Source organism: Bos grunniens, chromosome 2 (assembly GCF_055505025.1).
Source record: "Bos grunniens cultivar Pamir isolate PY7600 chromosome 2, Bosgru_T2T1.0, whole genome shotgun sequence".
In the NCBI taxonomy this organism is placed as follows: domain Eukaryota; kingdom Metazoa; phylum Chordata; class Mammalia; order Artiodactyla; family Bovidae; genus Bos; species Bos grunniens.
Window position 1 is genome coordinate 16,729,261 of NC_141166.1, and position 24,234 is coordinate 16,753,494.

Genomic DNA, 24,234 nt, shown 5'->3' on the forward strand with positions numbered 1-24,234 from the left:
AGTCTAGGAGAAGCTTTATGATAGATACTTGGTAATGATAATGGGGGTGACCATGAGAATGTTCCAGATCAGCCCCACATTATGAGCCATGTTATTGGCAAGGTACTGAAGGGGGCTGGCATGAGTCCTCCTGCCCTCTTTCTTCCTGACTCCTTTCCTTTCTTAAAGACCCATGTGCTGAGAGTTCTTGAGGTGACAAGCACTGTCCATCTTGAGCACCCAATAAAATTTGGAAAAGCATACTTCCCCGGCATCTGCCTCTTCAAGGTCAAGACTTTTAACAAACTGATGCTTGAGAACGTGTCCATGATCTTGTGGTCAACACGGTGTTTGGCTAATAAAATCCCTCATGCCTACATATTTAGAAAAAACTTGGAAACAAAACTTTTTAACATTTAGGTATAATTTATATACCACAAAATTCACCCTTTTCAAGTGTACAGTTCAGTGGTTGTTGGGATATTCAAAGCTGTGCAGAGATCACCATGAATTCCAGAATAATTTGCTTTTAAAACCTGTGGCTTGAAAATGCAGAGTTCCCTTGGGTTTTGAACACATTTATGAAACATAAATGTGTTCATAACTTCCCTGGTGGCTCAGAGGTTAAAGCGTCTGTCTGCAACGTGGGAGACCTGGGTTCGATTCCTGGGTTGGGAAGATCCCCTGGAGAAGGAAATGGCAACCCACTCCAGTATTCTTGCCTGGAGAATCCCATAGACGGAGGAGCCTGGTAGGCTACAGTCCATGGGGCCACAAAGAGTCAGACATGACTGAGTGACTAAACAACAACCCAGAGTTTCAGTAAATAGCCCTGAGAGCCTGGCCTTCAAATCGATGTTTTACACTGCTAAATCAAAAGTTTAGTAAATAAGGACGCATACTCAGTTATATTAACATTTCTAGTGAAGGCAAAAGGCTTTCTTGCAACTTTGGAAATGTACAAAGAAATTTGTAAAATTTCTGTGTAAAATTTATTGGAAAATATGGCTGCTTTCACCCTTTTAAATTCTTTGAAATACTTAGGATGAGTTACATACGCAATCAGTGTAGTTTTTTTGGAGTGGTTGCTCTGGAATGTTTTTAGAGCTCAGAAATATTAGGGACTTCCCTTGTGGTTCAGTGGCTAAGGATCCGACTGCCAATGCAGGGGACAGGGATTGAATCTATGGTCTGGGAAGATCCCACATGCTGTGGGACAACTGAGCCCACAAACTGCAGTTACTGAAGCCCACACACCATAGAGCCTGTGCTCTGCAACAAGAGAAGCCACCACGACAAGCCCTCACACCTCAGCTAGACAGTAGCCCCCACTCACCACTAGGGAGAGGCCACTAGCAGCAAAGACCCAACACAGCCAGAAGAAAGGAAGAAATGTGAAACTTTCACTTTCACTTGTACTTCCTCTCTGGTTCCCCAGCTCCCACCTCTGCCCCATGCCCACCCCATCCATTAGCTCTCAAACAAAAACACAGCTTCCCTGTCCTTCACTACCTCCCCAAGCTTGCTTAGACTAATGTCCAGTGACTTGATGATTCCATCCAACCATCTCATCCTCTGTCACTCCCTTCTCAGTAGCCAGCATGATATTTTCTAGAATCTTCCAGTCCTGTTATGTCCATGTTATGTTCACAGCCTTCCATTCCTCTCCCACATTCTGGATGAAGTTTCTGCTCCTCCCCCATCCTCCCATTCCCTCAGCTTTGACCTTCTTTACCTGCTCTGCTCCTCCCAACTGGTCCCCATGCTGGCCCCCTTGGGGCCCCTGCACCGCTGTCCTGCATTGCTCCCACCCTCACCGCCTTTGGTCTTTGCTCAGTGTCAGCCTCTCATCAGCCCCTCGCTGACTTCCTGATGTGAATCACCACCTTCCTCACACAGACACACACTCTGTGCCCCACCTGCTAAGGGCTTTTCTTCCCACAAGTATCACTGCTGCATCACACTTGGAACAGTTTATTTGAGGGCTGCTTCCTCCCTCCCAGGAGGGCGGGGCCTCTGTCCCCACCCCCAGCTCTCCCGCTGCTCCTGGGATCTCCCAGGGGCACCGGGGCCACCCTCACAGCAGCTGAGACCTGGGACAAGTCTCCTCTCCTCTGTGTCGCTGTCTCTCTGTAAAGATACCGCTGGGTTCCTAGAAGGGGCTGCTGAAGACTGTGTTGAGGGCCGCCTGGCACTCCTGGCCCCAGATGTCTCTTTGGCCAGCGAGGTGCCCACAGAGTGGGTTCCAGGAGGACGGAAGCCACAACTCCGCGGAAGCCACGCCTCCTGGAAGTCAGGCAATCAGAAGACACGCCTCCCGGAAGCCCCCAGTGGGGGTCTCGTAGGCTCTGGTCCGCTGTGGGGAACTGGTCCGCTGTGGGGAACACCTCTGGTGCCAGCCTGGTCCTCAGGCAGGGCTATTCGGTGGGGAGAAGAGACTGGGTGGTCTGAGGCCCTGCCTGCAATATCCTCGAATATGGGGCAGCTCCTCAAAATAGCTGAGGCCACTGAGGTCTGGGGCACTGAGGACTGCTCTCACAGGAAAGTCAGGACCTCAACCTCCAGGGTGTTTTGGGTCCATCAAGGTTGGGGGCGGGGAGGAGGCCCGGGTGGGTGGGCCTCAGTGCAGGGTGGGCACCAGCAGCAGCAGCAGGGCCCCGGCCAGCAGTGCCAGTGAGGATGGGCAGGCAGCCTGGTGGGCGGTGTCCGAGGGACCACTATGGGGGTGAGGGTGGCAGTCGGTGGTGTAGGGCTCCACGCAGGCAGCAAAGGCCATGACATGCGCCACGAAGGTCTGCTTCTGCACGCCGTGCACCAGGTGTGCCCACGGGCCTCGTGCAAACACTGCCACGTCCTCACCGGCGTGGGTCTCGCTGTCTAGGGGCACTGCAGCTTGCTGCTGGTACTCGGGGTCCACTGAGAGGAGAGAGGTGGTTCAGGGAAGGAAGGGAGGCGACCTCTACTTCCCAGGAGTTCTGGAGTAGGGTCTTCCCCTCCTCGCATCCCTCCGCCTTGCTCCCCAGGGCCCACCCACTGCACTCACTGCTCTCCTTTTCATTCACATCAGGTCGTGGGCCCACGTCCAACCGGTACCCCGGACCATTGCCATATAGGAGGGAGGTGTAGGACTTGCCATCTTTGGCCTTGCCATCGGCCAGCCCTGCAAGGGAGAGGGGACCCTGTTATCACACTGACCCCAGCTTTCGGGGCACCTCCTGTGTGCTGAGCGAGGCACCTCTTGTGTGTTCACTGGTTTAATCCTTACCAGAGTGAAGTGGGGCAGTTACTATTATTACTCCAATTGGCAGAACTGGTTCAGAACACTTTGTGCCAGGTAACTTAAGAGCAAGGACCTGCCACTCTCTGTGGGATTACCGAAAATGGAGGTCCCACGAAGTGGGTAGCCACCAAAAGTGAAGACATGAGAGTGGTCGGCGGTGACAAGAGTCAGTGTGTCTGCTTCACTGGTGAGCTGGCTAGCCTTGGCAATGGCATTGTCGAACATGATTGTCTCATTCAGCGCCCAATAAGCTGTGTTTGCATGATGTCCATGGTCAATGCGGCCTCCTGCAAGAAAGTCATGTGGAAGGTGAGTGATGCCAGACCCACCCTGAGTGCAGCCCCTTCCCCCTCTGATCCACAAGGAGCTGCCACTCACCCTCCACGAAGAGGAAGAAGCCCCGAGGGTTTCTGCTCAACACTCTCAGGGCTGCCTCCGTCATCTCCTCCAGGGATGGGTCCGTGGTGTGGTCTCTGAAGATTTCATAGGCCATTTCTCCTGGCTGAAAGAGGCCTATTGGAAATGGGACCAATGGTGACCCTCAAGCTGGGGATGGGGGGCCCATGGCACCCATCCTGGGCAGGTGTGGGTGGGGTGGGGTCGTTACCCATGAGGTGTGTTACACTGGAGTCATCGGCCGCCTTAAGGAGCTCCGTGCGGTTCCACACATATTGGGCTCCCTGGGAGGGCAGAACCAGGCCTCAGTCCATTAGCCCGACACCCCAGGCCCAGCCCCGCTGTACCCCCGCACCCATGAGCCCCCATCACCTGGTACTTGGCCTGCCACTCCTGCACCAGGTTCCGCTTGTCCTTCCGGACTCCATTGTCATCTGGGTATTCAGGGTCTGGGGTCCCCGCAGGAAACATGTACTTTCGGCCTCCACCCAGGATCACCTGGGACCAGAGATTAGGGCAGATGGGTTCAGGGCCTGGCTGGCCCTTTACTCACCCCCCCTCACACAGTCCCTGCCTCCCCAATCAGGTCTGTGGGATGGTTTGTCCCCACCAGTTAACTTCTACAGGGTGACCCCCACCCCCACCAACAGAGACCCTGCGAGACCCCAGGACTGGGTTGCCTGGAACTGTATTGAGAGTGTATCCCACCCCCTCTGCCCAGCCTCGCCCTGTGCCCATCATGTCGCACATCAATGTCCATGTTGTAGACAAGCTGAGTGGCAATGTCCAGGCAGCCATACGTCTGTGCATCGGGAGGCAGGTCAGCGTCAGAGAACCAGTCTCGATTCACAGTGTGCGCGTAGGCCCCGGCTGGGGATGCATCCTGCACCCTGGTGGTGGTCACCACTCCCACTGACTTCCCTGAGGGTGGCAGAGGTCACGGTGGGCCACCAAGGTCTCTGAGCCTGTCCCTGCCCAAGAAACTGACCCCCAAGCCCACCTGCTTTCTTGGCCCGGTTTATCACAGACGTGACCTCATTCCCACGTGTCGTGTTGCACTGGTCGAAGCGGGCGGCTGCACTTACACCAATGGTCCTCATGTTGGTCTTGACCCCACACAGGTAGGCGGTGGTCGTGCCTGCACTGTCGGGCACATCTCTGTCCACGTTGTATGTCTGGGGGCAGAGACGCCTTTAGCTCTGCTGGGGTAGACACCCAGCTCCTGAGCCAGGCCCTGGGCCCATCCTTACAGCCCCCAGCCCCTATCTCAGCCCCCAGCCCTCCTGGGGCTTTCCCTCCTACCCTGCTCCCTAGGCCCACACCCACCCCTCTGGTGTAGACCACCCTGAGGCCACTTGGCCCTTACTTTGGACAGAGCCAGGTATGGGAACTGGTCCATGGCCAGGGGTGTCTCAGGTCCCGGCTTGCCAGCCATCTGCCCCTTTAGGATCCGAGCAGCTGTCACCGTGGAAACCCCCATCCCTGAAGGTACACAGTGTCAGGTCTGAGTCCCTGGGGCCAGCCTGGGTCAGCCGGCAGCCCAGGATTCCAGGGTTGTGGGGAGACAGGGTGTGGACCGACCTAGCGCACTCACCATCGCCCAAGAAGAGGATGACATTCTTGGCGGCTGTCTGGATGGGCTGCAGTTTCTTAGCCACGTCAAGAGCCTGGGCTGCCTGGCGGTTCCAGAAGGCGGGGTCTTCTTCCTCAACTGCTCAAGGGGAGAGTGGAGGTCAGGTCAGCCTGGAGCCACCCACTCTGAGTAGGGCGCCAGGAGTCACCTGATTACCTGGGACAAGGCCGAGGGAGAGCTGTAGCTGCAGGCCCAGCAGCAGCAGCACGCAGGCCCCCTGCATGGCTGTATGATGGTGGAGGGTCAGGATGGGACCTGGGGATGCCGGGTCTCAGGCAAGGCTGGGACACCAGGTTACAAGCTGCAGCACTGGCTGCCCGGACTTAAATCCCTGCTATAAAAGTCTCCGTGTACCTCCCAGTGCCCCAGGTAACCACACCCTGTCCCTTACCTGCCATATGACTTTGAGACCTGTTGCCAGAGGGACGTGGTGGGTGTGGCTGAGCCAGCAGGAGTCCTGAGGATTCCTCATAGGATGGTCCCCAGCTGTCTCTTCAAGATGGGGTGGGGATTAGGGTGCAGATGACTTAGGCCTGAGGAACACTTTCAAGGTCTTGACTGAGGCTCCTCCCGTCCCTCTGCTCACCAAGTCCTGTGGGAGAACCATCTCTCCTTCCTTCTCATGTATATTTTCTGAGCCTCAGCATTGGTTCTGGGTGCTGAGGGAGGTGTACTTGGAAGCACAGAGCCTGGGCTTGGGGCCCTAGGTTTGGTTTCCTGAGGCGGAGAGACACTCTACTTCTCAGCAGGCTTGATCTGGACCAGTGGGGTGGGCACTGGGCTAGATGGGGCCCCTCTGCCATGGAGAAGGATGGGGCTGGAGGTGACAGCAGAGCGGGGGCCTTGTCTTTGTCTTAATTACTGAAGGCCAGACCGGGTGAGCACTGATGTTTGTGTGTAGTCAGTCAGTTCAGCTGCTCAGTTGTGTCCGACTCTTTGCCACCCCATGGACTGCAGCATGCTGGCCATCACAGACTCCCTGAGTTTGCCCAAACTCATGTCCATCAAGTCAGCGATGCCATCCAACCATCTCGTCCTCTGTCATCCCCTTCTCCTGCCTTCAATCTTTCCCAGCATCAGGGTCTTTTTCAATGAGTCAGTTCTTCACATCAGGTGGCAAAGTACTGGAGTTTTGGCTTCAGCATCAGTCCTTCCAATGAATATACAGGACTGATTTCCTTTAGGATTGACTGGTTTGATCTCCTTGCGGTCCAAGGGACTCTCAAGAGTCTTCTCCAATACCAAAGCTCAAAAGGATCATTTCTTCGGTACTCAGCTTTCTTTATGGTCCAACTCTCACATCCATACATGACTACTGGAAAAACCATAGCTTTGACTGGACAGACCTTTGTCAGTAAAGTAATACCTCTGCCTTTAATATGCTGTCTAGGTTAGTCATAGCTTTTCTTCCAAGGAGCAAGCGTCTTTTAATTTCATGACTGCAGTCACCATCTGAAGTTATCTTGGAGCCCAAGAAAATAAAGTCTGTCACTATTTCCATTGTTTCCCCATCTATTTGCCTTGAAGTAATGGGACAAGAAGGAAATGGCAACCCACTCCTATATTCTTGCCTGGAAAATCCCATGAATGGAGGAGCCTGGCAGGCTACAGTCCATGGGGTCACAAAGAGTCAGACACGACTGAGCAACTTCACTTCACAATGGGACCAGATGCCATGATCTTTGTTTTTTGAATGTTGAGTTTTAAGCCAGCTTTTTCACTCTCCTCTTTCACTTTCATCAAGAGGCTCTTTAGTTCCTCTTTGCTTTCTGCCTTAAGGGTGGTATAATCTGCATATCTGAGGTTGCTGATATTTCTCCCTGTTAGTGTGTTCAGATCAGATCAGATTAGATCCGTTGCTCAGTCGTGTCAGACTCGTTGCAACCCCATGAATCACAGCACGCCAGGCCTCCCTATCCATCACCAACTCCCGGAGTTCACTCAGATTCATGTCCATCGAGTCAGTGATGCCATCCAGCCATCTCATCCTCTGTCGTCCCCTTCTCTTCTTGCCCCAAATCCCTCCCAGCATCAGAGTCTTTGCCAGTGAGTCAACTCTTAGCATGAGGTGGCCAAAGTACTGGAGTTTCAGCTTTAGCATCATTCCTTCCAAAGAAATCCCAGGGCTGATCTCCTTCAGAATGGACTGGTTGGATCTCCTTGCAGTCCAAGGGACTCTCAAGAGTCTTCTCCAACACCACAGTTCAAAAGCATCAATTCTTCGGCACTCAGCCTTCTTTATAGTCCAACTCTCACATCCGTACATGACCATAGGAAAAACCATAGCCTTGACTAGATGAACCTTTGTTGGCAAAGTAATGTCTCTGCTTTTGAATATGCTATCTAGGTTGGTCATAACTTTCCTCCCAAGGAGTAAGCGTCTTTTAATTTCATGGCTGCAGTCACCATCTGCAGTGATTTTGGAGCCCAGAAAAATAAAGTCTGACACTGTTTCCACTCTTTCCCCATCTATTTCCCAAGAAGTGATGGGACCGGATGCCATGATCTTCGTTTTCTGAATGTTGAGCTTTAACCCAACTTTTTCACTCTCCACTTTCACTTTCATCAAGAGGCTTTTTAGTTCCCCTTCACTTTCTGCCATAAGGGTGGTTTCATCTGCATATCTGAGGTTATTGATATTTCTCCCAGCAATCTTGATTCCAGCTTGTGTTTCTTCCAGTTCAGCATTTCTCATGATGTACTCTGCATATAAGTTAAATAAACAGGGTGACAATATACAGCCTTGACGTACTCCTTTTCCTATTTGGAACCAGTCTGTTGTTCCATGTCCAGTTCTAACTGTTGCTTCCTGACCTGCATACAGGTTTCTCAAGAGGCAGGTCAGGTGGTCTGGTATTCCCATCTCTTGAAGAATTTTCCACAGTTTTTTGTGATCCACACAGTCAAAAGTTAGTGTGTTAGGTGCCTGTAAAGGGCCAGCAGGGGTGGGTCCAGTGCTCAGTACATGACATTGACCTCCTCTTCTTTAGACAGATAGATGGAAGGCAGGGGTGAGTCTATTCTCTCCACAGGTCATTCACACACTCACAAGTGTAGCTCATCATAAGGAGCTAAGAGGTTTCAGTAACCCCAGGTCAGGTTCAAAAGCATTCCTCCCATCTGGCAATCCCAATTGTGGCTGTGTATCCTCAAGAATTGAAAGCAGGATCTGGAAGAGGTATTTGCACACCCATGTTTGTAGCAGCATTATTCACAGTAACCAAGAGGTGCAGGCATCCTCAACCATCCACAGCAGACAAATGGATAAACAAAGTGTGATACAGTTATACAATGGAGTATTATGCAACCTTAGAAAGGAAGGAGTCTGACACTTTCTACACCATGAATGAACCTTGTAGACATGATGCTCAGTGAAAAAAAAACACTCACAAAAAAGACAAATGCTATGTGATTCTACTTCACTAGGTAGCTCTAGTAGTCAAATGCATAGAAATAGAAAGTTGGATGGTGGCCTCCCGGAACTGGGAGGAGGGGACTGGGGACTTGTTTAACGGATACAGACTTTCAGTTTTCAAGATGAAAAAGTTCTGGAGATCTGTGGCCAACTATATGAATAGACAGCACTACTGAACTGGGTCATAAGAATGGTGAAGAAGATAACTTTTTTCTCCCTTTTTAAGTTTTCATTTTTTTCCTGCATAGCCAGACATTCAGGATCTTAGTTTCTCCAGAAAGGATGGAACCTGCCCTAAGTGGTGGAAGTGGAGAATCTTAACCCCTGGACCACAGGTTAAGTCCCAAGATGGTGAAATTTACATTTTTTTTTTTTTAAATCAGAAATTTTTTTTGGACTTGCCTGGTGGCACAGTTGGTAACATCCACCCGCCTGCCAGTGCCCGGGATGCGGGTTCGATCCATGATCCGGGAAGATTCCACGTGCCCTGGAGCAACTAAACCTGGGCGAGACAGCTACTAAGCCTGTACTCTAGTGCCTATGAGTCACAACTACTTAGGCTGTGCTCCATAATTACTGAGGCTTGCCCCTCTAGAGCCTTGGAGCCCCAAATAATTCATCCCAGTGATGCAATTACTGACGCTTTCCCACCCTAAAGCCGGCAAGTCATAACTATGGAGCTTGCTCCACTAGAGCCTGTGATCTGCAAGAAGAGAAGTCACTGCAATGAGAAGCCTGTGCACCGCAACTAAAGAGTAGGCCCCACTCCCTGCAACTAGAGACAGCCTGTGTGCAGCAAGGAAGACACAGCACAGCCTATAATATACAAATAAATACGGGATTCCCAGGTGGTGCTAGTGGTAAAGAACCCACTTGCCAATGCAGGAGACCTCAGAGACACGAGTTCGATCTTTGGATCAGGAAGACCCCCTGGAGGAGGAAATAGCAACCCCCTCCTGTATTTTTTGCCTGGAGATCCCAAGGAAAGAGGAGCCTGGGAGAGGTGGGGGGCAGCCTATGGTTCATAGGGTTGCAAAGAGTTGGACACCACTAAAGGGACTTAGCATGCAGACAAATAAATACAGAAATGTGTACATGTCCAAAAAAAATTTCTTTTCCAAAGAAAAAATTCCTTCCTACAAGCCCTGCCCACCCCAGGGGACCTTGGTAGCCCCCTGCCCAGCGTGCCCTCCCCTCAGGCAGAGCCTCTGGGCTCCTCCTCCCTTGACCTGCTGTTCACTCATTCAGCACGCTGACCCAGGGTATCCTCTACTTACCCTCTAGAGCAGGAGTCCCAAACCCTTCCAGACTGAGGACTGGTACCTCCCATTAGGTCAGTGGTGGAATTTGATAAGAAATAAAGAGCACAATAAAATGTAATGCACTTGAATCATCCTGAAACCATCCCCCTTCTTTCTAGTTTGTGGAAAGTTTATCTTCCAGGAAACCGGTCCCTGGTGCCTAAAAGGTTGGAGACCCCTGCTTTAGAGGACCTGCCTGCTGGGGGTGGGGGGTATCATTGCTGCCTCTGTCCCCCATCCCACAGCTGCCTCTGTCCCCCTCATAGTCCTGTGCTCAGAAATTTTTTGGCTAAAGGTCAGGAGGAACTAACTCCTGGGCAGGCCCTTAATTAATTGATTGATTCTTTTGACCAGTCCATAGCTTAAATTTTTGTTACTCCAAGATTCGTCTTCAGTCCAGTATATTCCCTGTCCCTTTGTTAAATGTGAGTTTTTTACATGAAATGACTGTAGATTCACACGTGGTTTTAAGAAGCAATACAGACATCCCTTGCATGCTTTCTCCAATCTTCTCTGATGGTATAACTCACAGATTTTCACATTTCTGTTCAGGGCCAGCCGTTTTACCTGCACTTACTTGCGTTTGTGTGGATTCTGTACCATCTGTCACATGTGTGGGTTCATGTAAACACACCAGAATCAGGACACTGAACAGCTCCAACCCCCAGGGCCCTTTATAACCACCCTGCCCTCTGTCCCTAACAGCTTCCTGTGCTCCTAAAATGTCATTTTAGGGACTCCCTCTTGGTCCACTGGTTAAGACTCCACACTTCCACTGCCAGCGGTGGATGTTCCATACCTGGCCTTTGAACTAAGTAAGATCCTGCATGCTACATGGTGCAACCAAAAAATAAATAAAACCCTGTCATTTCAAATAAGTTACAGGAATGGAATTGCCCAATCTTTGGGAATGGTCTTTTTTTCCTAATTCCTAAGTCTCAGCCTAATTCTTTGGGGATTTAGTGGAACAAGGCTCAGTAGTTGACACCTTGTATATGGGGTTGAGTGGACCCTAGGCCGTGTTTAACCATTTACATGTGGAAGGACCTCTGGGCGGATTCCAGGTTTGGCTGTTGTAAATAAAGCTGCTGTGGGAATTCCCTGGAGGTCCCGGGGTTAGGGATGGATGTTTTTGCTATTGTGGGCCTGGGTTCAATTCCTGGTCAGGGAACTAAGATCTTGCAAATTGTGCAAGAATGCCAAAGGAGAGAGAAAAAAGAAAAACAGCACAAATCTTCACTTACAGGTATGAGCATTCCATTTCATTGCATTTTTTTGGGTATATGCTTAAGAGTGCAATTGCTAGGTCATATGGTTGCTGTGTGTGTAGCTGTTTTTTTTTTTAGGATCTCACCTCCCCCCAACACCTTCCCCGGAAAAAAAAAAAAAAACCTGCTAAACTGTTTTGTCGACTGGCTGCACAACTTTGCATTCCTACTTGCAATGTATGAGGAAGTCAGTTTTTCTCTGTTCACACCACTTGGTGTTGCCACTGTTTTTAATTTTAGTCATTCTGATAGGTATGGAGTATTTATTTACTTTGGCTGCCCTGGGTCTTTGTTGCTGAGCATGGACTTTCTGTGGTTGCCGTGATCAGGGACTCCTTTCTAGTTGCAGTGGGATGGCTTCTCATTGTGGTGACTCCTCCCTGTTGCAGAGCACAGGCTCTCAAGAGCTGGCTCAGTCGTTGTGGGACTAGGACTTGGTTGCCATGCAGCATGTGGGAACTTCCTGGATGAGAGATTGAATCCAGGTTCCCTGCCTTGGCAGAAGGATTCTTAGCCACTGGACCACCAGGGAAGTCCCTAAAGTTTCTTTGAATATTATTCTTATAATGACATTAAGTGATCAGGAGCTATGATCCTTCTCAGTTTCTTAGGAATTTTCTCCTGTGCCTGAGTGGGACTGAAGACCAAATACAAACCACGTGTCACTTGCAGTAAACAAAGGGTGTTTGTTCAAGTTCCTACCAGGGCACCTGGCTCCCTACTCTGGGCCTGAGTCACCTGAGTGAGATGAGAGCCTGTTACACTCCCCTCCCTTGGGGCCCAGGGATAACCAGGCAGCAGGCAGCATGGCTTCTGCTCTGCAGTAAGAGATAACACCTCCGGTCTTGTTCTCTGGGGTTATGGATGCCTGGGAGGCCAGGCCAGCTCCATGGAGCCTGCTCTGTGTGGGATAGTTGTTCCAGTCTCCCTGTTCTCTGGGAAGAAGGCCTTGTCCTGTGGGTCTCAGCCGGAGCTCAGCACCCTCTATCATTTTCCACATTTGCCACCCTGGGCTCTCTGGGCCATGTCTCAGCCCCCACTGTAGGCACTGTCAGCAGGGGACAATGCTGAGCTCCTTGCAGCACCAGGGCATCCATGGGGGTGGGGAGGGAATGCCTTCTGCCCTCTTCCTGCCCTCTGAATCTCAGGATGTTCCCCTGGAGACGTAGTGACAGTCCTGCCACTCAGATGAGAGTAGGGCAGCAGCTGGGAACAGAAAGGCTTTGAAGATCTGGAACCAACCCACTCCTTCCCCAAACTTTGCAGAAATGGAGGCTGTCTTTCTAGGGCAAGTGCTCCTTGGGCCCGCATGTCCACCTCTCATTTCTGTCTCCCACCAGCCCCGTAGGAGTGGTATGAATGTCCCCACAGGAACTGGCATGCAAGAAGCAAACACAAGCTTATAGTGAAAGTAGTGAAAGCCACTCAGTCGTGTCTGACTCTTTGCAACCCCATGGGCTATACAGTCCATGGACTTCTCCAGGCCAGAATCCTGGAGTGAATAGCCTTTCCCTTCTCCAGGGGATCTTCCCAACCCAGGGATCAAACCCTGGTTTCCCACATTGCAGGAGGATTCTTTACCAGCTGAGCTGCCAGGGAAGGCCTTTTTCTTGAGGGCCACATCTAGTGGAACTCATGGGACCAAGGAGGTGACGAGCCACCAGATGACCACATGGGCATCAGGCAGGGAGGTAGGAAGGATGAGCACTGGGGCTGGAGACTGTCTCTCTGTTTTCAGAGAAGGTGAAAGCCTGGCTTTGGGGGGAGGGGAAAACTGCAATTTGGTCCAGCTGCTGGCCTCACCTGGCCCTGCTGACCCCCTCGGGGCCCCTGCACCGCTGTCTTTCTGTGTTGCTCCTGCCCTCACCACCTTTGGTCTTTGCTCAGTGTCAGCCCTTCATCAGCCCCTCCCTGACCTCCTGACGTGAATCACACCCCCACATACCCACACACAGACACACACTCTGTGCCCCCATCTAAGGGCTTTTCTTCCCACGCGTATCACTCCTGTATCACACTTAGTACAGTTTATTTGAGGGCTGCTTCCTCCCTCCCAGGAGGACGGGGCCTGTGTCCCCACCCCCAGCTTCCCCGCTTCTCCTGGGATGCCCCAGCCTGGAAGGGGCACCGGGGGGCCACCCTCACAGCAGCTGAGGGACCTGGGACGAGTGTCTTCTTCTCTGTGTCACTGTCTACTCTCTGTAATGGTACCACTGGGTTTCTAGGAGGGGCTGCTGAGGATTCTGTGTCAAGGGCCCCAAGACTGTCCTGGCCCCAGACACCTCCTTGGCCGGCCAGGTGCCCACAGATTAGGTTCCAGGAGGACAGGGAGCCACAGCTCCCCGGAAGCAATAGCTCCCCGGAAGCCATGCAACCAAAAGCTGCACCTCCCAGAAGCCCCCACCTCGGATCGGGTAGGTCCTGGCCCCCTGGGGGACACCACTGGTGCCAGCCTGGTCCTCAGGCAGGGCTCTTAGGTCAGAAAATACTGGGTGGTCTGAGCCCTGGTCTTTCCTGGGGTCTGGAGCGGATCTGCACAAAATGTGAGGCCACCGAGATGGGGGCACTGAGGACTGTGGGTATTACAGGAAAGTCAAACCTCAGCTTCCAGGTGGTTCGGGTCCACTGAAGATTCCAAGCAGGGGATCAGGAGACCCCTAGGCCTGGGCCGGTCGGGGGGTCAGTGCAGGGCAGGCACCAGCAGCTGCAGCAGGACCCCAACCAGCAGTGCCAGTAAGGATGGGCAGGCAACCTGGTGGGCAGTGTCCATGGGGCTGGTGGGGGGCTGAGGGCGGCAGTCCATGGTGTAGGGCTCCACGCAGGCAGCAAAGGCCATGACATGTGCCACGAAGGTCTGCTCCTGCACGCCGTGCACCAGGTGTGCCCACGGGCCTTGTGCAAACACTGCCACGTCCTCACCGGCGTGGGTCTCGCTCCATAGGGGCACTGCGGCTTGTTGCTTGTAGTTGGGGTCCACTGGCAGGAGGGAGGGGATTCAGGGTGGGAAGGAGGTGGCCATGACCTCGCCTGAGCTCCAGGCCTGAGTTCTCCCCTCTTGCCATCCCCTGCACCCCCAGGGCCCACCCAATGCACTCACTGCTCTCGGTTTCATCCACATCAGGTTGTAAGCCCCAGTACAGTTGGAGTCCAGGGCCATTTCCATAAAGGAGGGAGGTGTAGGATCCACTGACATTGGCCTTGCTATCAGCCAGCCCTGCAGGGTGGAGGGGACCCCGTGATCACACTGACCCCAGTCTTTGGGGCGCCTCCTCTGTTGCTGAGCCCAAGTACTTCTTGCCTGCTCACTGACTTAATCCTCACCAGAGCTCAGAAGAGCAGTTGGTATTAATACTCCCCCAGTTGGCAGATAAGGGGACTGGCTCAGAGCACATTGTGCCAGGTAATTTTGGGCAAGGACCTGCCAGTCTCCATGGGATTACCAAAAATGGAGGTCCCACGAAGTGGGTAGCCACCAAAAGTGAAGACATGGGAGTGGTCGGCGGTGACAAGGGTCAGTGTGTCTGCTTCACTGGTGAGCTCGTTAGCCTTGGCAATGGCATTATCAAACATGACCGCCTCGGTCAGCGCCCAATAAGCTATGTTTGCATGATGTCCATGGTCAATGCGGCCTCCTGCAAGAAGGTCGTGAAAGATGGGTGATGCCAAGCCGACCCTGAGTGCTACCCCTTTCCCCTTGATCCACAAGGAGCTGCCGCTCACCCTCTACCAAGAGGAAGAAGCCCCGAGGGTTTCTGCTCAGCATTCGCAGGGCCGCCTCCGTCATCTCCTCCAGGGATGGCTCCTTGGTGGTGTCTCAGTCGATGTTATAGGCCATGTCTCCTGGCTCAAAGAGGCCTGTGGGAAATGGGACCAGTGGTGACCTGCAAGCTGGGGATGGGGGTGGGGGGCCCGTGGCACCCTTCCTGGGGAGGACAGTGGGGGTGGGTGGGGTTACCCATGAGGTGTGTTACACTGGAGTCATTGGCCGCCTAAAGGAGCACCGTGCGGTTCCACACATACTGGGCTCCCTGGGAGGGCAGAACCAGGCCTCAGCCCATAGCCCGACACGCCAGGCCCAGCCCTGCTGTATCCCCCGCACCCGTGAGCCCCCATCACCTGGTGCTTGGCCTGCCACTCCTGCACCAGATTCCACTTGTCCTTCCGGACTCCATTCTGTCTGCTATATTCTGGGTATTCAGGGTCTGGGGTCCTCTCAGGAAACATGTACTTTTGGCCTCCACCCAGGATCACCTGGGGCCAGAGGTTACGGCAGGTGGGTTTGGGGCTGGCCCTTGGCTCTGCCTTCACACAGCCCCTAACTCTATCCACCAGGTCTGTGGGATGACCTGTCCCCACCTGTACCTCCTACATGGTTACCTTCCCCCATTCTGGCAAACACACAGAGACTCTGCAAGACCCCAGACTGTGGGTTGCCTGGGACTGGGACATGTGTTCCACCATCTCTTCCCAGCCCCGCCCTTAGCCCCTCATGTCACAACTCACATCAATGTCCATGTTGTAGACGAGCTGTTTGGCGATGTCCTGGCAGCCCTCCCTCTTGGCCTGGGCAGGCATTTGAGCATCAGAATACCAGTTTCGGTTCACCGTGTGCGCGTAGGCCCCAGCTGGGGAGGCGTGCTGCACTGTGGTGGTGGTCACCACTCCCACGGGCTTCCCTGAGGGTGGCAGAGGTCACGGTGGGCCATCGAGGTCTCTGAGCCTGTCCCTGCCAGGAAGCTGACGCCCAAGCCCACCTGCTTTCTTGGCCCGGTTTATCACAGACGTGACCTCATTCCCACGTGTCGTGTTGCACTGGTCGAAGCGGGCAGCTGCACTTACACCCATGGTCCTCATGTTGGTCTTGACCCCACACAGGTAGGCGGTGGTCGTGCCTGCACTGTCGGGCACATCTCTGTCCACGTTGTATGTCTAGGGGCAGAGATGCCTTCAGCTCTGCTGGGGTATACACCCAGCTCCTGACCCAGGCCCTGGGCCCATCCTCACAGCCCCCAGCCCCTATCTCAGCCCCCAACGCTCTTGGGGCTTTCCCTCCTACCCTGCTCCCTAGGCCCACACCCACCCCTCTGGTGTAGACCACCCTGAGGCCACTTGGCCCTTACCTTGGACAGAGCCACGTATGGGAACTGGTCCATGGCCAGGGGTGTCTCAGGTCCCGGCTTGCCAGCCATCTGCCCCTTTAGGATCCGAGCGGCTGTCACCGTGGAAACCCCCATCCCTGCAGGTACACTGTGTCAGGTCTGAGTCCCTGGGGCCAGCCTGGGTCAGCCGGCAGCCCAGGGCTCCAGAGTTGTGGGGGGACGGGGTGGACTGGCCTAGCGCACTCACCATCGCCCAAGAAGAGGATGACATTCTTGGCGGCTGTCTGGATGGGCTGCAGCTTCTTAGCCACATCGAGGGCCTGGGCTGCCTGGCGGTTCCAGAAGGCGGGGTCTTGCTCCTCGACTGCCCAAGGGGAGAGTGGAGGTCAGGTCAGCCTGGGGCCGCCCCTGTGAGTAGGGGGCACCGGGAGCTGCCTGGTTACCTGGGATGAGGCCGAGGGAGAGCTGTAGCCGCAGGCCCAGCAGCAGCAGCACGCAGGCCCCCTGCATGACGGTGTGATGGCGGAGGGTCAGGATGGGACCTGGGGAGGCCGGGTCTCGGGCAAGGCTGGGACACCAGGTACCAGGTCAGTACTAGCTGCCTGGGCTTAAATCTGGGGAGGTTATGGTTGCTGTTGTAAAAGCCTCCATGTCCCTCCCAGTGCCCCGGGTGGCCACACCCTGCCCCTCACCTGCCCTATGACTTTGAGCCCTGTTGCCAGGGGGAGGTCGTGGGTGTGGCTGAGCCAGCAGGGGTCCTGAGGAGGCAGGTCCCTCCCTCACAGGATGGTCCCCAGCTGTCTCCTCAGGGTGGGGTGGGGATTAGGGTGCAGATGTCTTAGGCCTGAGGAACATATTCAGGGTCCTGATGAGCTCCCTCCCAGCCCTCTGCTCACCAAGTCCTGTTGGAGACCCGTCTCTCCTTCCTTCACGTGTTCAGCGTTTTCTGAGACTCAGCCTTGGCCTGGTTTGGTTCCCAGTGCTGAGGGGGGTGGGCTGGAGGCACACAGCCTGGGCCAGGGGCCTGGGTTAGTTCCCTGGTGCCCTGAGACAGAGATCCACGGGGAGGCCTGTCTGCCCTGCCCCCTGCTCAGCTCCTCACCAGACTTGACCTGGGCAGGAGGTGTGGGCACTGGGCTAGTGGGGGCACCTGGGAGCCTGGGCCCAGCTTCTGCTGTGGAGAAGGATGGGACTGGAGGTGACAGCAGAGGGGGGGCCTTGTCCGTGTCTTCAGTTACTAAAGTGCTGGGTCTGCACTGCTGTTTGTGTATAAGGTGCTTGTAAAGGGCTGACAGGTGTGGGCCTAGTGCCCCGTACGTGACGTTGACCTCTGCTCCCTTGGACAGGTAGATGGAAGCCAGGGGTGAGTCTGTTCTCTCCACAGGCCACACACTTTCACAGGAATAGCCTAGGAGCTAAAAGCTTTCAGTAACCCCAGGTTGGGTTCAAAAGCAATCCTCCCATCCCGCAAGCTCTCTTCTGGGTGTGTATCCCCAAGAACTGAAATCAAGATCTGGAAGAGGAATTTGCACACCCACATTTGTAGCAGCCTTATTCATGGTAGCAAGAGGAGCAAGCAAGTCCAGCATCCACAGCAGATGAACGGATAAACAAATTGTGATGTAGCTATGCAGTGGAATACTATGCTGCCTTAAAAAGGAAGGTAAGTCTCACACCTGCTACAACATGGATGAACCTGCGGACATGATGCTCAGTGAAAAAAGTCAGTCAGAAAAGACAAAGACTGCGTGGTTCTACTTCACTAGGGATCCCAAGTAGTCAAATGATTAGAATCAAAAAGTTGGATTGTGGCACCAGGAGTTGGAAGGAGGGGACTGGGGACTTGTTCAAGATACAGGCTTTCAGTTTTACAAGATGACAAAGTTCTGTAGATCTGAGGCCAACTATATGAATAGACATAACATTAACGGTCTGGGTATAAAAATGGTGAAGATGGTAACTTTTTTTCCCTTTTAAATTTTTTTTTTTTTTTTTTTTTAATGCACAACAGAGCATTCTGAATCTTAGTTCCCCAAGCATGGGTGGAATCTATGCCATCTGCTGCTGCTGCTGCAGCTGCTGCTAAGTCGCTTCAGTCGTGTCCAACTCTGTGAAACCCTAGAGACGGCAGCCCACCAGGCTCTGCCGTCCCTGGCCTGCAGCCTCCCCTGCTCCTCCGTCCATGGGTTTTCCAGGCAGGAGCACTGGGGTGGGCACCATCGCCTTCTCCAGGCAGGAGCACTGAGGTGGGCGCCTTTGCTATCTGCAGTGGAATCTTTACCCCTGCACTGCAGGAAAGTCCCACGATGGTAATTTTTATGTTGTGCTTTTTGTCAGAATTAAGAAAATTTTCAGACTTCCCTGGTGGCCCAGGGGATAAGAATTTGCTTGCCAGTGCAGGGGATATGGGTTTGATCCCTGGTGAGTTAATTCCACTTGGCGTGGAGCAACTAATCTTGGGTGCCACAGCTACTGAGCTGGCACTCTAGAGCCTGGGAGCTGCAAGTACTTAGGCTGTGTGCCACAACCACTGAACACTGGAGTCACTGGGAGCCACAACTCATGAGCCCCTGAGCTGCAGCTACAGAAGCTTGCAAGCAGGAGAGCCAATGAGTTGCAACTACAGAGCCCGAGTGCTTCAACTGCTGAAGCTGTGCTTATAGAGCCTGTGTTCTGCAACGAGAGAAGTCACCGCAATGAGAAGCCTCTGCATTGCAACTAGAGGAAGACCCCATGCAACAAGGAAGACCCAGCACAGCCAAAAACAAATAACTAAATGATAAATAGCAGTATGTACATGTCCAAAAAAACAATTAAAAAACAAAAGCCTTTCCTCCCAGTCCCACCCACCCCAGTGGACCTTGGTAGCCCCCTCCCCAGCGTGCCCTCCCCTCAGGCAGAGCCTCTGAGCTCTTCCTCCCTTGACCTGCTGTTCACTCACTCAGCACACTGACCCAGGGTATCCTCTACTTACCCTCTAGAGCAAGGGTCCCCAACCCTTCTAGACTGAGGACTGGTACCTCCTGTTAGATCAGCGGCAGAATTTGATTGGAAATAAAGTGCACAATAAAATGTAATGGACTTGAATCATCCTGAAACCATCCCCCTTCTTTCCAGTTTGTGGAAAGTTTATCTTCCAGGAAACTGGTCCCTGGTCCTGAAAAGTTTGGAGACCCCTGCTTTAGAGGACCTGCCTGCTGGGGGTGGGGGTCACCCTTCCTGCCTTTGTCAGCTACCCCACAGCTGCCTCTGTCCCCCTCATAGTCCTGTGCTCAGAAAATTCTTGGCTAAAGGTCAGGAGGAACTAACTCCTGGGTAGGCCATTAATTAATTGATTGATTCTTTTGATCAGTCCATAGGTTAAATTTTTATTACTGCAAGATTTGTCTTCAGTCTAGTGAATTCCCAGTCCTTTTGTTAAATTTGAATTTTTGACATGAAATGACTGTAGATTCACAGGTGGTTTTAAGAAATAATACAGACATCCCTTGCATGCTTTCTCCAATCTTCTCTGACGGTATAACTCAGATTTTCACATTTCTGTTCAGAGTTGGCCGTTTTACCTGCACTCACTTGCGTGTGCGTGGGTTCTGTACCATCTATCACACATGTGGGTTCATGTAATCACACCATAGTCAGGACACTGAACAGCTCCAACCCCTTTATAATCACCCTGCCCTCTGTCCCTAATAGCTTCCTGTGTTTGTAAAATGTTGTCATTTTAGGGACTCCCTCTTGGTCCACTGGTTAAGACTCCACACTTTCACTGCTGGCAGTGGGTGTTCCATACCTGGCCTGGGAACTAAGATCCTGCATGCTGCATGGTGCAACCAAAAAAACAAAACAAAACCCCGAAACCTTGTCAATTCAAGTAAGTTACAGAAATAGAATCACCCAATCTTTGGGAATGGCTTTTCCCCCCACTCAGCCTAATTCCCTGGGCATTCACTGGAGGAGGGCTTGTGTCTGCGATGGAGTGGAGCCTAGGCCGTGCTTAACTGTTCACATGTGGAAGGACCTCTGGGCCGATTCCAGGTTTGGCTGTTATAAATAAAGCTGCTGTGGGAATTCCCTGGTGGTCCTGGGGTTAGGAAGGGGCACTACCCCTGCTGTGGGTCTTGGTTCGATTCTTGGACAGGGAACTAAGATCCTGCAAGTTGCACAGTGAGGCCCAAAGAGAAAAAGGAAAAGAGCCACACATCTTCATGAATGGGTTTCTGTGTGAGCATTTCATTGCATTCAGTTTCTCTGGGTAAGCCCCCAGGAGTGCAATTGCTTCCCTCATAGCTAAGTTGGTAAAGAATCCACCTGCAATGCAGAAGACCCTGGTTTGATTCCTGGATCAGGAAGATCCCCTGGAGAAGGGATAGGCTACCCACTGCAGTCTTCTTGGGCTTCCCTGGTGGCTCAGCTGGTAAAGAATCTGCCTGCAATGTGGGAGACCTGGGTTTAATCCCTGGGTTGGGAAGATCCCCTGGAGAAGGGAATGGCTACCCACTCCAGTATTCTGGCCGAGAATTCCATGTACTGTATAGTCCATGGGGTCGCAAAGAGTCGGACACGACTGAGCAACTTTCACTTCACTTTCGTGGTTGTTGCATGTTTAGTTTTTGTTTTTGATTTTTTTTTTTTAGGATATCTCCCCCTGATCCCGAGCCCCACTCAAAAAAGGGAACTGCCAAACCATTTTGCAGTGCCCACACCATTTTGCATTCCCATCAGCAATGTATGAGGGATTCAGCTTCTCTCCAGTCATACCATCATTTGGTGTTGACCCTGTTTTTGTTTTTGAACATTTTTAAATTTTAGCCCTTCTGATAGGTGTGGAGTATAAAGTTTCTTCTTTTTAAAAAATGTATTTATTTTCATTGTACTGAGTCTCTGTTGCTGAGCAAGGGCTACTCTCCAGCTGTGATGTGAGGCTTCTCATTGTGGTGACTTCTCTTGTTGCAGAGCCCAGGCTCTGGAGCTTGTGGGCTCTGCGGTTTTGACTAGCAGGCTTTAGAGCGCTGGCTCAGTACTTGTGGCACAAAGCCTTAGTTGCCCTGCAGCATGCGGGAACTTCTTGGACCAGATAACTGATCCCAGGTTCCTAGCATAGGCAGAAGTATTCTTAACAACTGGGATCACCAGGGAAATTCCTAAAGTGTCTTTGAATGTTTTTCTTACAATGACATTAAGTGATCATCATCTATGCTCCTGCTTGATTTCTTGTGAATTTTGTCCTGGGCCTGGGCAGGACCTGAGACCAGACACAAACCACATATCATTGCAGCAAATAAAAATGTTTGTCCAAGTTCCCACCAGGGCACCTGGCTCCCCTTTTCTGGGCCCGAGTCACCTGAGTGAGATGAGAGGTTGTCATGCTCCCTCCCCTGGGGCCCAGGGATGACCAGGCAGCAGGCAGCATGGCTTCTGCTCTGCAGTAAGAGATAACACCTCCGGTCCTGCACTCCGGGGTTAAAGATGCCTGGGCCAGGGGATGGCCAGCGCCATGGAGCCTGCTCTGTGGGGGACGGTTGTCCCGGTCTCTCTGTTCTGTGGGAAGAAGGCCTGGTCCTGCGGGGTCTCATCTGCTGCCCAGCACCCTCCACCAGTGTCCCCATTTACCACCCTGGGCTCTCTGGGCCCTGTCTTAGCCCCCAGCATGATGCCCCGTGTAGGTGTAAGCAGATAGGTTAGGGAGTCCCCAGAGAAAGAGACTAGGAATGGTTTTCTTGGCATTTATTGTTGTTTTTCAGTCACATCCAACTCTTTGCAACCCCATGGACTGCAGCACGCCAGGCTTTCCTGTCCTTCACCATCTCCAGTGGTTGCTCAAACTTATGTCCATTGAGTCAGTGATGCTATCCAACCATCTCATCCTCTGTCACCCCCTTCTTGTCCTGCCCTCAATCTTTCCCAGAATCAGGGTCTTTTCCAATGAGTTGGCTCTTGGAAACAGGTTTGCCAAAGTATTGGAGCTTCAGCCTGAGCATCAGTCCTTCCAATGAATATTCAAGGTTGATTTCCTTTAGAATTGGCTGGTATTAAACCTTGCTCCTTGCTGTCCAAGGGCTTAAGACATAAGAGAAGCCAGTTTGACCTAAGTTACTTTCAGTCTCAGCCTGAGCTCAGTGCTTGACCTTGAAAAGGTCTCAGTAATTACTTATCTTAAGAGAACAAAGGAATGCAGGAAAAAATGCAGTCAAATAGTAGTACAGATAAAGCAGCTCTAATCCCTCTTTAAGGGATTTACACAAATAAGTCTTGGAGAATTGCTGGTCCTAAGGCCCCTACTAGGTGGAGGATGGAATGATGGTTTTGACCCTCTTGATTTCAATGAAGCTTCCCTGGTGGCTCAGACAGTAAAGAATCTGCCTGCAATGCGGGAGACCTGGCTTCAATCCCTGAGTCGGGAAGATCCCCTGGAGAAGGAAATGACAACCACTCCACTATTCATGCCTGGAGAATTCCATGGACAGAGGAGCCTGATGGCTACAGTCCATGGAGTCACAAAGAGCTGGACACGACTGAACCACTAACTGTAGAACTTGCTCCAATCCTATGTTGAATTCTCGTCTGCTGAAGCCCCTCATGAATATGCCTAAAACTCCCTTTGACTTAAATGGGAATTTGCTGTATGACTCAGGGGACTCAAACTGGGGCTCTGTAATAACCTAGAGGGGTGGGAATGGGTAGGAGTTGGGAGGGAGATTCAAGAAGGAGGGATGTTGATGTATGACAGAAATCAAACTGATATTGTAAACCAATCATCAATTAAAAACAATTATTTATTTTAAAAGATTTTAAAAAATTCCCCCAGTTTTTCTGTTCAAGGAGACACTGCTTTGGGAAAGATCCAGGGTTCTTACTTTCTGCTAATCATAATAAAACCTTACTTCTCACATGTTTGGGTTGGTGGTGTCTATTGGCTCCACACTCAACAAGAGGTGAGACAAAATTTTCACATTGACATAGGCATTGCCACTGGCTGGGCAATGTTAAGGCCACCTCAGCACCAGCTGATAGGTGGTGGTGGTGGTTTAGTCGTGTCTGACTCTTTGCAACTCCATGGACTGTAGCCTGCCAGGCTTCCCTGTCCATGGGATTCTCCAGGCAAGAATACTGGAGTGGGTTGCCATTTCCTTCTCCAGGGGATCTTCCCAACCCAGGAATGGAACACGGGTCTCCTGCATTGCATGCAGATTCTTTACCAATTGAGCTACAAGGGAAGCCCAGCTGATCCATGGGGAGATGTCTTCTGCTTGCATCCCACCACCCACTCTCAGGTTGTCCCCTGAGGGATCCAGTGAGAATTCTATCCTGAGGGGGAGCAGGACAGCAGCTGGGAACAGAAAGGCTCTCCGACTGGTGGGGGGAGCTTCCATAGTGGTTCAGTCAGTAAAGCATCCGCTTTTAATGTAGGAAACCTGGGTTTGACCCCTGGGTTAAAGATCCTGTGGGAAACCCACTCCAGTATTCTTGCCTGGGAAATTCCACGGACAGATGAATCTGGCGGGCTACAGGGTTGAAAGAGCTGGACACGACTTACCGACTAAATCACTACCACCACTCCTGCCCCCAAGCCCGGCACTTCGCATAAATGGAGGGTCCCTTTCTAGGAAGAAGAGTTCCCTGGACCTCCTCCCCACTTCCTGTTTTTGCCTCCGACCCCTGATGCTGGGAAAGATTGAAGGCAGGAGGAGAAAGGGACGACAGAGGATGAGATGGCTGGATGGCATCACTGACTCGATGGACATGAGTTTGAGCAAGCTGAGTTGGTGATGGTGATGAGTTGGTGATGGTGATGAGTTGGTGATGGACAGGGAAGTCTGGCATGCTGCAGCCCATGGGGTTGCAAAGAGTCAGACATGACTGAAT

At 52.3% G+C, this 24,234-nt stretch overlaps 2 protein-coding genes and 1 pseudogene across 5 annotated transcripts; all 3 read right to left on the bottom strand.

The window, feature by feature from the left end:
- Positions 1 to 1,937: 1,937 nt before the first annotated feature.
- LOC147377658 (intestinal-type alkaline phosphatase-like) lies at positions 1,938 to 5,602 on the bottom strand. 3 transcript variants are annotated; one of them, XM_086365460.1, is made up of 11 exons: positions 5,445 to 5,602; positions 5,250 to 5,366; positions 5,022 to 5,137; positions 4,656 to 4,830; positions 4,404 to 4,576; positions 4,028 to 4,153; positions 3,867 to 3,939; positions 3,638 to 3,772; positions 3,355 to 3,546; positions 3,023 to 3,139; positions 1,938 to 2,895 (listed from the first exon to the last, which is right to left on the bottom strand). In XM_086365460.1, exons 1-11 carry the CDS (start codon positions 5,509 to 5,511, stop codon positions 2,600 to 2,602), a joined length of 1,587 nt encoding a protein of 528 aa, XP_086221586.1. In that variant the 5' UTR covers positions 5,512 to 5,602; the 3' UTR covers positions 1,938 to 2,599. The 3 variants fall into 3 exon arrangements, with proteins under 3 accessions (XP_086221586.1, XP_086221587.1, XP_086221589.1); XM_086365461.1 differs by lacking the exon at positions 4,404 to 4,576 and having other exon boundaries at positions 2,465 to 2,895; positions 4,741 to 4,830; XM_086365463.1 differs by lacking the exons at positions 4,404 to 4,576; positions 5,022 to 5,137; positions 5,250 to 5,366; positions 5,445 to 5,602 and having other exon boundaries at positions 2,465 to 2,895; positions 4,656 to 4,784.
- An 8,350-nt stretch (positions 5,603 to 13,952) lies between these two features.
- LOC147377659 (intestinal-type alkaline phosphatase-like) lies at positions 13,953 to 14,842 on the bottom strand. The gene is made up of 3 exons (XM_086323485.1): positions 14,713 to 14,842; positions 14,370 to 14,486; positions 13,953 to 14,248 (listed from the first exon to the last, which is right to left on the bottom strand). The coding sequence occupies exons 1-3, from the start codon at positions 14,840 to 14,842 to the stop codon at positions 13,953 to 13,955; spliced, it is 543 nt and encodes a 180-aa protein (XP_086179611.1).
- Positions 14,843 to 14,891: 49 nt separating this feature from the next.
- LOC147377660 (intestinal-type alkaline phosphatase-like) lies at positions 14,892 to 16,737 on the bottom strand (annotated as a pseudogene). Its single transcript, XR_015135759.1, has 7 exons — positions 16,619 to 16,737; positions 16,393 to 16,508; positions 16,027 to 16,201; positions 15,776 to 15,948; positions 15,389 to 15,523; positions 15,228 to 15,300; positions 14,892 to 15,127 (listed from the first exon to the last, which is right to left on the bottom strand). The product of XR_015135759.1 is annotated as an intestinal-type alkaline phosphatase-like (transcript).
- Positions 16,738 to 24,234: the final 7,497 nt, after the last annotated feature.

Bases quoted from the DNA above. Each gene is read 5' to 3' on its own strand.
- LOC147377658 (XM_086365460.1), bottom strand. From the start codon at position 5,511: ATGCAGGGGGCCTGCGTGCTGCTGCTGCTGGGCCTGCAGCTACAGCTC. The intron at 5,367-5,444 runs GTAATCAGGTGA...CCCCTTGAGCAG, and splicing joins CTCCCTCGGCCTTGTCCCAG to TTGAGGAAGAAGACCCCGCC. The intron at 3,773-3,866 runs GTAACGACCCCA...CATTTCCAATAG, and splicing joins CAGTGTAACACACCTCATGG to GCCTCTTTCAGCCAGGAGAA.
- LOC147377659 (XM_086323485.1), bottom strand. From the start codon at position 14,842: ATGTTTGATAATGCCATTGCCAAGGCTAACGAGCTCACCAGTGAAGCA. The intron at 14,487-14,712 runs GTAATCCCATGG...TCCACCCTGCAG, and splicing joins TCGTGGGACCTCCATTTTTG to GGCTGGCTGATAGCAAGGCC. The intron at 14,249-14,369 runs GTGAGTGCATTG...CCCTCCTGCCAG, and splicing joins TGTGGATGAAACCGAGAGCA to TGGACCCCAACTACAAGCAA.